The sequence below is a fragment of the Protobothrops mucrosquamatus genome, unplaced genomic scaffold (assembly GCF_001527695.2).
Source record: "Protobothrops mucrosquamatus isolate PMUCROS unplaced genomic scaffold, P.Mucros_1.0 scaffold_95, whole genome shotgun sequence".
NCBI classification, from domain to species: domain Eukaryota; kingdom Metazoa; phylum Chordata; class Lepidosauria; order Squamata; family Viperidae; genus Protobothrops; species Protobothrops mucrosquamatus.
Genome location: NW_015386171.1, coordinates 498078 through 514122, shown reverse-complemented (window position 1 = coordinate 514122; position 16045 = coordinate 498078). Strand labels below are relative to the sequence as shown.

The 16045-nt window shown below is 34.2% G+C and overlaps 1 protein-coding gene across 1 annotated transcript in view; it reads left to right on the top strand.

The window, feature by feature from the left end:
* Positions 1-8950, top strand: part of SOX6 (SRY-box 6) — a 381843-nt gene extending 372893 nt beyond the window's left edge. Inside the window, exons 15-17 of the mRNA XM_029283932.1 lie at positions 2479-2712; positions 5689-5905; positions 8609-8950. Coding sequence (XP_029139765.1) covers positions 2479-2712; positions 5689-5905; positions 8609-8912 — 755 coding nt within the window. The 3' untranslated portion in view covers positions 8913-8950. The remainder of the gene's footprint in view (positions 1-2478; positions 2713-5688; positions 5906-8608) is intronic.
* Positions 8951-16045: the final 7095 nt, after the last annotated feature.

Genomic DNA, 16045 nt, shown 5'->3' with positions numbered 1-16045 from the left:
GAATTCCTGTCTGCAAATTCATTGCATCATAGAGACTGTGATCTCATCCAAAACAGGATAGATTTGTTCTACTTCATGAATTTGGCTGAATTAAGCCTCTACATATAAACTGTCATCTTAGCCATGATTGATTACTGTCAAACTGGCATCAAGTCTTAGTGACCTCCTCAGGATGATCTGCCTCCAACCCAGCCCTTCAGCTCTTCTGATAGTGTGCTTATCACTGCTATAAATTTGGAGAATTGTCATATTGAATGATTAATTCATTTTTAAAATTGAGTTGACATATCAATACTGGTTTTGCTGTGTTCTTTCTTAAAATGAAATAAATAACATTCTTCAGTGTGATCTTCTGACTGAAAAAAGTCCATTCTAGCCCATTTCAGTTCACTGACATCTAAGATGTTAAAGAAGTGTAATTGATTAATTCCATCTTTCACTGTGTTGAACTTTCCCATGCTTATGCTTCTTGTGTTTCATGTTCTCAATATCTTTGCACCTTTAAAGTTTCTTGTTCTGCCTGGCAATACTAGCAAAAACACATCTGGAAGGCTTTCCTCTAGCAGTATCAAAAACACTATTAGCAAAATGTCTGAAGCTCTTTTTCAGTAGCATGTTGAGTACCATCCAACCTCAGAGGCCCACCATCATGTACTATATTGTCAGTCACATTATATTTTCTATCCACATTGTTTTCTTGATAAAATATAAGAGAGGTTTACCACTGCCTTTTATGGTGCAATATGAAATTAAGTCTTTGTTCTTGTCACTAACATGATCATCCACCTCCAATCCCTTCCTAGATAGCTGCCTGCTTGTTTTAGCTAGACAGCCAAGATGACTCTCTTGCTGGGAGAATATGTTATTTCTTCACCTTCCCTGGAGCACTCCCCCACCACGATGAGGCAGCATTTTGGGACAGAGAGGGGGATCATCTTATCTGACACTGATCCCCAAATATACATTGACTGAGATAGTTGATTAAAGCATTAAACATTGGATGATTAAGGCGTAAATGTTTATTCTGCATGTTAAAAAAAATATAATTAAAGTTCCTCTCCTCTCACTCACATACACAAACACACGCACACAGACACACAGACACAGACATACACATGTAAAATTAATGTTTCATCCATTCCTACTGCATGCTTAGGAATTTAAAACTGGATGTGCTTTCATATTTTTGTGCTTTCATATTTGAAATAACAATGAAATATAATACTAAAATCCAGTTAGAATGCTAGTATGAAAGACACTGTCTATGCAGAATTACACATTGAGCTTCTGCAGCAAAACTCAATTTTGGGTCTGCTGTTTTCTGTTAGATACCAGGTATATTTCCATCTGCCTGGTGTTATGATAGAGAGGCTACTGTAACAGTTACTGCTAGCAAATGTTGAAAGCTATGGCACAGTAGTTAAACTTATGCTCCTGTTAAAATACTACATTTGACATTCACAGCAGACTTGTCTTTTATCTGCATGCTGTGGTAAAACTGGTGTCAGTTTTAAAGTAATGGTATTGAGGGCTTCATAAATTACTCTGGTGATCCTTAAGAGAAGACAGTGTCACATATAAGTAAGTGTTTTGCTTCTAGGATAATGTATGTCTTCATCTGGCCCAGCAGTCAACATATTGCCCTGTGTTGATGGATATTGTCAGCCTGAAGCTACACTACATTTCACTGCACAATAAACATGGCTGTCAACATCATATAAAGTGAAATCAATTTATCCTGTATGGTCAGTGCATTTTAAATGAAATTAATGTACTGTAGACATGCTGGCAAAAAGGTAGCATATTAGTTATGCATCCTCTGTTCCACGATTTATCCATAAAAATGAATTGCTTGTACAGAACAATCAAAATAATTGTGTGCTTAAACTACAGTTGATTTTTTTTTTTACAACAATTGGCAGGGTTGGGTTTCTGTGTAATTGAAAGAAATAGATTCAAAAGTGAAGACAATATAAAACTTGTCTGCACTGTAAAATCAAAACTGCTTTGCGGATTTCCACCAGTTTAGTTTTCATCAAGTTTTCAGAGTCATTGAGGGTTTGTCATCTATGTGGGCAGCGATCTAAAATAAAGTTTTTTTTTTAGTCTTGTCATAATTATAGTATATGACAGTTACATTTTGTTCCTATGATGCACTTCATGTTTAGCATTATTTGCATCACTTTCTTTTTGTGGAAATGTACAGTACATTCTTTTAAATGTACAGTATATCAAAATGTCTCTCATCCCAACATTTCAGTCAAGTATCACAAACTTTCTACACCCATTGCTTCAGGGAATGATAGCAAGTATCCAAGAAACACTAAAACTGATTAAATTGATAGCTGAATTTAGTATTCATTTCCTTCATATTTCTGGAAGAGGCAAATGAAAAGGACCTATGAAGTTATCCCTAATCCAGATAACATAATAATAATGTTGGCATCCATCTCCTTTCTTCCTGCTCTGGCATTACAGGAAGTAAAGCAATGAATGGCTCTGCAGCTAAACTACAGCAGTATTATTGTTGGCCAACAGGAGGTGCTACTGTGGCTGAAGCGCGAGTCTACAGAGATGCCCGGGGACGAAGCAGCAGTGAGCCGCACATCAAACGACCAATGAATGCTTTCATGGTTTGGGCAAAGGATGAACGCAGGAAAATTCTTCAAGCTTTTCCTGACATGCACAACTCCAACATTAGCAAAATTCTTGGTAAGTACTAATTCAAATGTACAAAGTATCTCAGCGGGAACAGATCCATTTCTTGCCCAGAATCAGGACCACAAGCCCTTTTCGTACTGAATGCCAAGCAAATATCTGTGGGTTGTAGTACAACCAAGATCTTTATGGAAGACAAAATCACTTGGTTACATCTCTAGGATTTATGATTTAATATATTTTAATACTTGTATTGCTTTGTCTTGTTTTATAATCTAGCTCAAAGTGGAAAAAGTGCTTCTTGAAACTGGATCTATATTGATCCTTTTAGTTCTGTGAGGAATCCTGAGATATGCCTTTTTTTCTTTTAGGAGAGTATACAGTCCCATCAAAAATAGGTGAATTACCCAAACTAGAGAATTCTTCACTGACAAAATGTTTGAGATTTGGAATTACTTTATTGGCCTCAGTATAGCTCATGTCTTCTCCTTAGATGGAACAAAGCAATACACCTGGATGTCAGTAGCATTATGTTGTACAGAGATAATTAGCAATATATTATTGCACCCATATATAAGAAATCATAGGAAATTAGAAAAATGAGCTTTCTGCAAGAGAAAATTATCGAATAATTTTTTACACTGGGAATATAAATGAGCATTAATAAAAAGCTTTGGTAGTAATATGGTCAAACTGAATAATAATTTTTTCCCTAGCATGTAAACAATTATTCCATAATTAAAATGGAACTAACAATAAGAGAGTTAAATAGAAATGTTTTGAGAATTCAATACCCAAGTTCATTTTACTTACAGTTTTTTATCCAGTGTTATACTTTATCTCACAAAAAATTAATCTGTTGATTTTCTACAGAATTAAGATTCAAGATTTGTTTGAAGCATTACAATGTCTGTATGGTTAACTGGGAAGGGAAATGCTTAAATAGATATTTTCCCACCAAGTCTTTAAATTAAGATTATAAATTTTAACTAATAGACAAACAATTGTCATCTGAAATGAATTTATTTTGCATTATTATACATTTTAACAAAGCTACTTTTCTTATAAGCTTTTTTCTTTCTTTAAGAGATATAAAAACTCTTTAAAAATAAGTGTAACTCTGTTCTAAAAAATGTGGTGTTTTTCATAGAAGTGCTTAGGTGTTTGTCTACTGTTTTTAGTATGTTGTATGAATAGTCTTTCAGATTTCTATAAAACATGTACTGTTTAATTTTGGCAACTATATACGGAGTCCACATTATTTGTGTGCATTCTTTAAAGAAAAAAAAACTGTTGTAAGTATAGTAAGAGTATTCATTGAAATGCAAACATTCAGTATAAATATTTCAGAAGTGCCAGCAATCATATGTTTTTAAAGAAGATATAATGTGCCAGGAATTACCTCGCCACCACCAGAGAAAGAGGAAAAGAGAGGGAGAAAGAAAATGTGACAATTTAAATATAATATTGGCACACATTTTCCAGGACAATGACAAAAAAAAAGTTGAAAATATTAAAACTGATGACAGTGTTGCTGACTCTGGATAATATTTATACAATTTTTCCATTTGTTGAAGTATAAAAGCTTTTAGTAAAAGAATAGGTTTCACCCACGTTGACCACAGCTGTAATCGTTTTTAACAAGCTGAAAGTTTTTTCTCTGCTATTTAAGTAATTCTGTATAAGTAACATGGTATGTTTCTCCCTTTAATGGTAGGTATTCTTTTATTAGTGTATTTTGATTATTTTTTATAGTAATTTAAAGTAGTAAAGATATTGCACGTGTACTCTCCATGGAAGTTTTAAGTACATACACTTAATCTAACCTATAATTTATATATATAATATATAATGAGGGGTCACTGAATCAGTCACGAAGAAAGCTAAATCAAAGCCAAGATGATTAGAGGATCATCTCTAAAATGCAATTTGCTTACTCTTAGATTATTATATTTAATACATTTATAAGATTTTTTTACTTTCAAAATATGTATTCACGAGCCGTGGATTGATTTCAAGATTGACCAAGTAATTAAATCAGATATTTTTAGTACAGTAAAGGGCTTAGGTATGTTTACTGATATTTTTAAAATGTAATAAGTATTTTTTTTCCTTAGCCTATAAGCCTTCCATTTCAAAAAGAGTTAAGTGTCACTTTAGATATAAAAGATATTTGCAATGTAGAACTGAAGAGTAATACTAATAAAAAGAAAGCCTCAGATCCAACATGATGGATGGTATTAGTTACACAGCTTTTAAAAATTGCCTGGTACCATCTCTTAATAAATTAATGATTGAGTAGTAGAAATAGTGATGATTTGGTCTTTGTCTCAAGGATATACCAAGAATTTCCTGATAGATAGCATGCTGAAATTATTATCACATTTAACATAACTATGGTGAGTTCTTTATTTCACCTACACAGAAATTACTTACTTGAGAAGTTACTTGAGAAGTTTTATATCCTCTTCACATATTCTGAAACTTAATTATCACAATATGCCATTCACTCCATATTTTCATTCTTATCACCTGCCTCATGTTCAGGCTGAAGCTATGAAGGAGATGGTTTCATCTATTCTGCAAATGGTGGTTCTCTAGTAGAGACTACCTTTTATACTGAAGGGTAACGTCTACCTCAAGAAGTTTCTTGCTCTAATATTTTGCCCTGCTCATAAGGATAATGAGTATGGAGAGAGAGACAGAGCTAATATTAGTTTTACTCTCACAACTTGCATGAAGTATAAGAAAGGTTGGTAACATTTGAGAAGAATATATGATAATTAGTTTGATTTGGCTTGGTTGATGCATTAAAATGAATTATGGATTACGACTAAGTTCAAGCTTGGAGAATCTCTGGCCTTTCTGATATTTTTGGACCCACTTCAGTTAGGCTGATTCCTAATGGATAATGGTCATAGATTGTTGGAATTATCACACAGCCAGATTCCTACTTCCTGTTTAGAGGTTTGTTACCCCCAAAATGAATAAATTCAATAATTCACTGATATATATGTATTTCCTATGCAGGTTCCCGCTGGAAATCCATGTCGAACCAAGAGAAACAACCTTATTATGAAGAGCAAGCACGATTAAGTAAAATCCACCTAGAAAAATACCCTAATTATAAATATAAACCCAGACCAAAACGCACTTGCATTGTTGATGGCAAAAAACTGCGCATTGGAGAATACAAACAACTAATGAGATCTCGACGACAAGAGATGAGGCAATTTTTTACCGTAGGGTAGGTATTTGAGTAGGGTTTTTTTTCTTTTTTTCCAGCAAAATAATCTAAATGTGTGAATTTCATCTCTTCCTAATAGTGGTCCAATTCCTACTCAGGGTTGACACTTAACCTACACTTAAGATTAGCCCATGATTAAACATTCCTCCCACTCACCCATCTCTGTTGTAGTGACATTAACAATTGAGGGTAATCTGAATCCACAATACATTAGCTGGGATTCATTAGTATTACATTGCTTTTAAATTAATATCAATGTAAAATTTCCTTCCACATTACTGTTACAATATGGATGGGAATTAATTCATTTAATTCATATTTAATACAATTTTATCTAATTAGGAGTTCTTGAAATCTTAGCCATCAACTTTTATGATGCAGATCATCAAATAAAAATATATAAAAAATCTATACATTTCAAAACCATTCACATATAACTGCAATTGTTTACAAAATTGTTCATTGAGAAAACTGCCTAACAATGGAACTAGAAAAAGAAATTTGTATTAAATGAATATGAATCTTCAAATAATGTTTTGAATTCTCTTTACAAACAGATATAGGAATGGACTGAATTTGTAGTTTACTGTCCGTATTTTAAGTAACAGTAATGCCTTGGAAAAAATACAGAACAATATGCTTTAATTAAAATAACCAGAATTAAATTCTGACAGGTTAATTTTTTCCCTCTCACTTGAGTCTTCTTCCACTGGCATATACACAATTGTGAAAAGAAGGAAGTCCACTATAAATACTGCTTGCTATGGAAACTTACATTATTCTCCTTCCTGTTATTGCTAGTGAATGTCTGTCTTTTCATGGATTCTTTTTATTGTAACAATAGATTCCAGAGCAAATTTTTGGAGTCTAAATATTGAATGGAAATCTCATATCAGAAGTCTAGGAAACCAGATCATTGATTTGGATTGTTTATAGCTTGGCACACTGGACTGGAGGTTAAATTTTTAATTTTTTATGTAAATCAAATTTAGATTAAAAATTGGAAATATGATTAGGATTAGAATATAATCCTCATTTAAGATAGTAAGACAATCTGAGAAGTTCAGATGACTGACTTTGCAGCAAAAGAATAAGGCTCATGATACTCAAATATGTCATTTACATATTCAGTTTAGAATATGGGTTATCATATCACTATGTAGCAATAAAAGCCCATTAAACTTACATTGAGGAGTTGGAGAAGCGTTGTACTCGCGATCCAGGACCCTGTTTTATTCAGATTATGAATGATGTGGAGACTAGCATTCATGATCAAGTGAATGTGGGTACAGTTCCCCTTCAGATTTCTTTTCTGAATGGAAAAAGGAGAAAGCTATATTTACACAGATCAGCAAGCACAGTTCCATCCATTTGGAGTGCCCATTGAAAACCATTAAGATGCTTAATGATGTCTAATCCTGGGATAATGAACTGTATACTATATTCGTTATATTGGTTATGGCTCAGTTTCAGAATAATTCAAGATGGGGATCACTATTTTTAGCTTGCCATTGGGCTACTTAAAGAATTACTTTATTCCGTGGTATTTTTTTGTCTACTAATAAGACTTTATGATGAAGCTCTTTTGTACAAGGCGTACTAATGGAAACATGGAAAAAGGCATTTATTGTTTTGGTGGTGTATTTGCTTGAAGAGATTAGGGTTTGAATTACCTGAGGAATATTTTACCAGTATCCAAAGGCATTGTCAGAATTTTATTAGTTAGATTGTGGTGTGTGTGCGTGAGAGAGAGAGAGAGAGAGAGAGAGAGAGAGATTAATTCTCTCCTTCCCCCTTCCTTATTTTATGTTGTTTTATAATTGTAATATAAAATACAAATATAATTTATATTGTATTACTAAATGACGGTCTTACTGATTTTAATTGTTTTTGAGCTCACACTCTCCTGGCTTCTGGCCTGGTGTCTTAACCACTAAACCAAACTGACTCACTGGGGGACCCTGAATTCTAGTACTACCTTTGGCACAAAAAGTTGGGTGACCTTGAGCCAGACACTCCCCCTCAGCTCTAGGAAAGAGGCAAGGGCAAAGCACTTCCAAAAACCCTTGCCAAGAAAACTGAAAGGATTTATCCAGGCAGTCACTAGGAGTCAACACTGACTCAAAGGCACAAAAAGAAAAAAGAAAGAAAAAACCCAAAACACAACCAAAGAAAGACATCATCAATACAGATAGAAGAGAATATTTTTAGCTCAGGGTTGAATTGTGGGGTCTTTGGTGGTCCCTGAACTTGACTGTTTTCTTGCAGATGTTTTGTTACCAAACCAAGTGACATCATCGGCGTACTGATAAATATAATAATAATAATAATAATAATAATAATAATAATAATAATAATAATAATAATAATAATAATAATAATAATAAAAAAGTTGGAAGGGACCTTGGAGGTCATCTAGTCTAACCCCCTGCTCAGGCAGGAAACCCTATACCATTTCAGACAATTGGCTGTCCAGTCTCTTCTTAAAAACTTCCAGTGTTGGAGCATTCACCACTTCTGGAGGCAGGTTGTTCCACTGGTTAATTGTTCTAACTTCTCCTTAGTTCTAGGTTCTTATGTGGAAGCCTGTTCAATTGTTCAACATGTTTAAAAAATAAGTGTTAAAAGGAGAAAACAATACTGCTGCATCCTTTGTTAAAATGGGAGGGACCACTTTTCAAACATACCTTTGTTTCCTTGTAGGCAACAGCCTCAGATTCCAATTGCCACAGGAACAGGAGTGGTCTATCCTGGTGCTATTACTATGGCAACTACTACGCCATCGCCTCAGATGACATCTGATTGTTCCAGCACTTCTGCTAGTCCTGAGCCCAGCATCCCTGTCATTCAGAGCACTTACAGCATGAAGACGGACAGTGGGAGCCTTGCTGGAAATGAAATGATAAACGGGGAAGATGAGATGGAAATGTACGAGGACTTTGAGGATGACCCCAAATCAGACTATAGCAGTGAAAACGAAGCCCATGAGGCGGTCGCTGCCAACTGAGGATGTTTGCTGAATTACTCTTGACTTTGTTTTCTTTTTTTTTTTTTTGAACAAAAAGTTCTTAAATGAGCCTGCATGCATGTATGGCTCCTTCAGTTACATCTGCAGAATGGTCTTAAATGTTTCTTATTGTGTGACACAGATTGTTCCCTAATTTTCATGAACTTTTTTTAAAAAAAATTTAGGTGAAGACATTAAGTATCAGACATTGGGGACTTGAAAACTGATATGAATCAATTGTTCTCTTACAAGTCTTCTCTCTCTCTCTCTCTCTCTCTCTCTCTCTCTCTCTCTCTCTCTCTCTCTCTCTCTCTCTCTCTCTCTTCTTTCCTCTTCCTGGATGCTGATAAAAAAAGGTTTAAGTTACTGTTTTAATGGGGGTTTTACATTCTCACTCAGGTATGCTGTGCCAGCCTACAGATTGTGAATGTGTTTTTATTCTGATCTATTTGAAAAACAAAACAAAAAAACCCTGCAAATTTCCTATCATGAAACAGAACAAGTCCTAAGCGTGTACATCTATCTGTATTAGCTCATCCTTTTTAAAATAAGGTCTCTAAATTCCTTTTTTTCCTCCTTAGATATAGCTAACTTTCTGATGTGCCAAACTTTCCTAACTTCTGAATCTTAATATTTAAAAAAAAAAAGTCTTAAGGGAGACACTGTAAAGTCTTAGACAATCCTTTGGCATCTTAAAAATACTGATATATCTTAAAAGAAAATCCTACTTTTTCCAGAAAATTGTAAAATACTCAGGAATCTGGAGACAGGATATTGCTTAAAAAGTGAATATGATTGCTACAATGCACTTGTTCAGTTGCTTCTGCTTCTTGATGTACCATCAGTGTGAAACATAAGTAAGCACAACAGAGTGATCACCGGCTAAGACAGGCCTGTCTTAGCAATGTAAGCCCACCTTCAAGTCATTCTCTGCCCCTTTGCTTTGAATTCTTATATTCAGTCTTAATTACATTTGGTCTTAATGTATTCATTCCAGAATGTCAGGGGGCCATGCAGTAAAAAAAAAAAATCAAATGTATTGTTGTAATGGCATTATCATTTGTTTGCCTTTTATTTCTTCTAAAGAGCCCTTCCCCCTAAAAGTGTGTGGTATCTTAAAAATAATGAGGCACTTAATATTGGAAAGGAATAACTCTCTCTTTCTCTCTGTCTCTCTCACACACGAGGAAATGTGTTTCTACATGTCAGAAACACTTGGAAAAATGCTATTATTAGTAGAATAGTATCATAACAGGAGAGTATACAATATTTATCTACTATGCTGTTTCTTTTTAGGATAATTTGTGAGGCTTCCCTAAAGTACTTCTGTTTTCTAATCTTGAGTTATTATATGTTGGTCAGACAACACTTCATATATTCCCCACCTAGTATGCCTAGTGCTAGGCATAATGAAAGTTGTAGCCTAACACAGTATTGGATGCAAGGTTTAAAACTATTTCTGTTAAGTTTATGTATTAGATTATCTTAACTTTTTTTTCTAGTACATAGAGAACCTAGAAATACAACATAGTCTTCCTCTTTCTTGGAGAGTAAAGTGCTGTCGCTGTTTAGGAATCTTCCTATTGCTATTCCCATAATCATCCTTTGATGATATGTAACCTTATGATATTATAGAAATTTTAAATCTTGCAGATAATCTGTGTTGAATATTAATTCTAGAGAACTGAAAAGGATGCAAGGATCATCCTTGTACTTACAATTTCACTTTATTAATTTAGATGCATATGCTCAGCAGTATTTGAAAATTTTCAATACTTTATGTTATCTGCCATATAAGAAAAACAAAACAAAAGAACACAAAGCTATACCCCAAGGTCAGTATTTGTGAATTATGCTGGGTCTTTTAGATCAAAACTGCTGTAGAAATTTAAATTCTTATTTATTTCAGTGTTAATATATAGTTTTATTATACATAATATTGATTTCTAAGAAGCCAAGGGCAAGGTAAAATTAAGCATTCCCAAATTAAACATCCAGTTGTTTGTGGATGTCAGTATTTAACACTGAAATTTGAAATTGATCCATTTAATGTATTTCAAAGTACAAAACCTGGTTAGTGACTTATAAACTCACCAACTCCTGCTTTGATTTGAAGAGAGAATATAAATGCTTTCTTTTTTTTTATCTGACTATCAATAGTTACAATTATTTCTAACTGGTACATATACCAGAAAAGATTGCAGTTTTATATACCCTCTAAGTAAAACCAGTTTCACATAGACATTTTATGGTATGGCGGGGTAAATTTTTCCATGCCAATTAGATTCTCAGTGTGAATGTTTAATGGTGATTAAGAAAATATATCAGGTATTAATCCAAATGGAGCAGCTGCCTCTCCGTTTCCCTTCCAAGTGGTATGTTTCATCCAAACCATTTAATTATATGAGGGTGAATTGTACCAAGAGTTCTGCCTTCTACAGACATGCCATTCTTAAGACTGGAGGAAGATTCTTATTAGCTTGCTCAGGGGATAAGAGTGCCAGGTTTTTCAAAAGCATTTTAGCACTTTGTAGGATGGCAAAGATGATAAACCACCAAGTAATAAATCTATGAAATATGACCTAGATCCTTCTACACTTAAATGATTGCAATCATATCTTTGTGCCTAGAGCTTCCATTACTGAGAATGGCTGATGAGGCTCCCTCTGTTTCTGTTTGCAATGGGAAGTTTACATAGGGAGACTTGGTCTTTTGATTGAGGCCATTGCATCTTTTTGCCTAGTTCTTTTCAGAGTGTTTTAGACTGGCGTTCTCATCAGCAACATTAACGTAGTGTCGAGCCAGATTATCATCATGCTATCAAAAATCTTGTAGTTTTAGCAGAAAAAGAAAATTATGACCTAGCAGTTTCCAGTAATTATTTCTACAAGTGGAGGCAGTTCTGCAATTTTACAATAGGAGATTTTAATCCACGCAGCAAGCAGATTGAGCATTTGTGTGTGTGTGTGTGTGTGTGTGCGTGCGTGCGTGCATGTATGTGTGGATGCATACACACATAGTCATCAAGTTTTGGCAGCCATTTTCTATCATCTAGAATAGAATCATTTATCTTTCCTATTTATTTGAATGAATGCTTCTCTCATATCCCACAGTTAGGACACTAAAACTGGTCTAGCCAAGATGCAAAGGCACTTGCTATCATTAGCTGATGAGAGTCCTCTTCATCTAGTTAAGGTACTGAAATAAAATCCTTTGTGGTCTTTGAGATTGCTTAGGAATTCGAACTGATCTAATAGATGTAGCTTGGATGGGAAATAACCTGTTATTTCCTAAAGAACGACTATTTATTAATTTCCTACAAGTTTCTCCTGTTATAAATCTCTCTCCATTCTACATGTCTGGGGTTGTTGTTTTTTTCCATAGCTAGAATGTGCTGTAGTGCTAGCATTGTATGTTTTGTAATTATTTTTGCACAAGGGCAAACATTTAGTTTCGTGAGGTATTTTCTTTTTATAATTCTATGACCATGCCAAAATAATATTCTGCAGGCTGGCAGAGAACAAAGGACTGTTCTTTAGGACTGAAACTTGATTTTACTCGTACTACAAAAACACACACTCACAGATGTTGTTTCGTAAGTGTAATAAGCACTGGATATAAATGGTATTTTTTATCACTTCTAACTAATGTGAAACTGTTGTACAAAAAAAAACACGACATGAACAAAAGTCATCTGTTTCGACTCGTGTGGGCCTGCCTCACAGTTGCCGGATTTGAGTCATTTTTTTTATGTCTTGTTATTTCATTTATTTATGCAAGATTCTTATATGTATGAATACTTTGTTTGAGCTCCAGTCCTCCATCTGTGTTGATGATCTGTAACTTAAATCTGTGTTCTTGACGTTGATTGGCTCTTCATGAATCAACAGATGGTAGAGTGTGACTTATTGGACAGGTTTGGAATTTAAAATTTGCAGTATCAGTGTATGATATTTATTAGCCTATACTGGCTCTAAAGTATCTATAAAAATCAAGGAAGGACAATCGTTGGAAAGCAAAAATATTTTTTCTTTTTTAAAATTCATCATTGGAGCTCAAAGCAAGGTTCTTGAGTAGTCACCATCTCATTTAAGATTTTTAAAAAATGTGTAAATATAACATAGAGATAGAATTTTATTTTTTGTTCATGGATACTTAGCTATATATAAGTTATGTATTTACTTTTGTTCTGTATCAGTGTACATTGGTCCATATTAAATGCTGACAAATCACTGTACCTCATGTAGATTTTATGCCTGCAGTGTGGCAGCAGTATTGTGGACCTGTAGCTAAGCTGGCTAGTTGCCTCCCTTGTCCCCTCCTTCAATCTGAATCCCGTATAATAAACACAAAATACAGTGCTTCAGACATTGCACCTGCTTATAAAATAACAATCTCATATTTACTCTGTAGTAGTGGCATTATAGTTTGGCAGAACAGTAAAACATTTGTCCAAGAATTATAACATAGCCAGTTGTTTCTTAGTATTTCTTCATTAGCAAATGAGAGCATAGGACATGAAGTACAACTACATATTTTGGGCATTCTAGCAGTCTGTGATTCTAGTTCAGGTGACAAAAGTGATGATTTCTTACATCCTTATTTAGCTCTGTAGGACAAGGCAAACTTAGGTCTCATTTCTTTCAATTAAACTAAAGTATCTTGGTCAAGGGTATGATGTCACAATTCTTTGACATCTTTGCCAAGATAGTCTGAGTAGGAACTGATCCTCCCCCAAAGTCTACCCTCCAATTTAATTGAGATTATATTTAAATCAACTTTAAAAACAGATTGTAAAGGAGACAATTTTCTTGTAATTTGCTTCAAGCAAACCTGATGGACATCCTTGGTTCTTTCTTTGAAAGCAACCAACGTGACTTATGTTGTCAATAGGAAAACAAATAAATAAGAAAGCAAATAAATAATCAAGTTTGTTTGAGGAGTTAGCCATTAATCCAGCCTTTTAAAGTAAGTAGTTCCAGTTGTTAATATAACATAGATTTTTTTTTTAAAAAAAATCTGTGTTTGGTGTGAAACAGTATTGGCTTGTCAAAATAGAACTGTAGCATTTATAATTCTTCATTAAAATACAAAAGGGCAGTAATAATTTTCTATTGTCCAAGATAATGCTTATTTAAAATGAATGTGATGCCATGCACTTAGATTGTTAGAGTAACTGTACTTTGCAAACACAAAGTTTAATATTTAACTTTCAAGGGAAGACTTCTGACATCTTTTGTTGACAATTGAAGAATATTGTTTAAAAGGTATAACCAAACCATTCAACTTGACATGAATAAAATAACTGAAACACAGTTTCACCGGGTTTATAAAAGGACAGAAAGCAGCTGCAATGGAAATGTCTATTTCTTAGAATACACAGTATGAGGTGCAGGCTTACATTAAGGCATTCAATCCACCACCCCAACAATGTAGGCAGCAGATTGCTGGAGAAAGAGTTAGGCAATGCTGTTGGCATTTTTAAAAATGGAAAGTCTAGGCTTAGGAGTTGGAACATGTACATTATGGCTCTGCATGCTTTAAAACTAAGAAATCATTTGGACCCCTATAAGCCTGACCTTCTCTGACAGGAAAGCAGCAGCTTCTTCTTCTTCTTCTTCTTGTTAATACTTTCATTATATCCTGAAAAAAAGATGTTGCTGCTTTAAAGAGATGTATTAAAGTTAATGCAACTCTTATGGCAGTGGATTTTTTTTCAGGCTTGCATGGAAGCTTGGAAAAAATTGAGTTCTGAGGTGCTATATTTGGCAAAGTCCAGGGACTTTTTCAGAGTCATTTTCCAAGTGTCCACAGGCAGGACTTGTGTACAAGCAATGCATTTGCTTTGCCGTTCAGTAGCAACCACTGTCTTCTGTTATATAAATGTATGATAGTATGCCAATACCATAGTCATCAAGAGGCAGTATAAGAAGGAAGGGTGAGATTATGATGGGACAAAATTTATACTCTGGTGTTCACTCTGTATGAATGAGTGTGATTGTTATGTACAATAAATACAAAACCAGTTTTACAAGGACAGCAGTAACTTGAAAACATGATTGTTTGAATAATTGTGTAAATGAAACAAATGATTTTGTAAATGCAAGCATCACTTGATACATTGTTAAAGCCTGCTCTTATTGTATCTTCTGCTGCTTTTCATCTAATTTACTATTAATTTCTACTTCATTACAAATATTTTCCCAGTAAAAAATGCCAATGATCCAATATAGAAAAACAAAATTAAAGGGGAAGCCCATGGTATACTTCAGAGTAGGTAGATGAAGCTTTAGCAAAACCTTATACAGTATGTATATCTGGATAGGATTGTCAGTGCCAACAACTGCTCAGAAATGCAGCTGGTAGAATGTATTAGAGTACTTAATATTTTCAATTGAAAAAAATAGTCGCTCAGAACTTCTCTTCATTGCATGTGTGTTTAAAGATTGAAGTTGGCACTTAAGCATGACCTTAAAGAAAAACTAACATGTGACCTCAATTGATGTTTTTAAAAACATAAAAGCACTTACGTACTCTTATTTCTCAAAATCATTTTACTTCACTTTCTTTTCTCTCTCCTCCACCATTACCTTTTACTACCTTCTTTGTTCCCTGAATTTTTTTGCTATTGCTGTTTGCTATTGTAATACTGTGATCCCACATTAGAAAGGAAAAGAATATACAGAATTTTTTTTAAATAGCTAGATTTCTTTGTCATTGGATTTTATACCCTCCCCTTTTTTATAACACCCCAAATTAATTTTTGGAAGCTGAGGGAAAGTATTCAGAGGGAGCTCACTGGTGTAAAGAGAAGAGTGGCTTTAGCATGAGTGTAAGAAAATGCTACCCAATTGTTTATGACAATATGAAAGTTCTAAAAAAGTTCAGTGATCTGCTTGCTTTATAACTTCTGCTTTCTTAGGAAACCCCAAGTGAGGTCTTGGTCCTTTCAAAAGTTTGGGGAATGTGCAACTGTTTGTATACTGCACATTGCAGTATTGCTAGTCCACATTCTCCATTGGTCTTCCTGTCATTTGTGTTTTGCTTTCTCAAAAGCACAGGTTTTTCCCCCCTCCCTCTTCTCCTACCTTTCATTGGCCTGTAGCAAATGTTAGAATGTTTAAATATTTCTA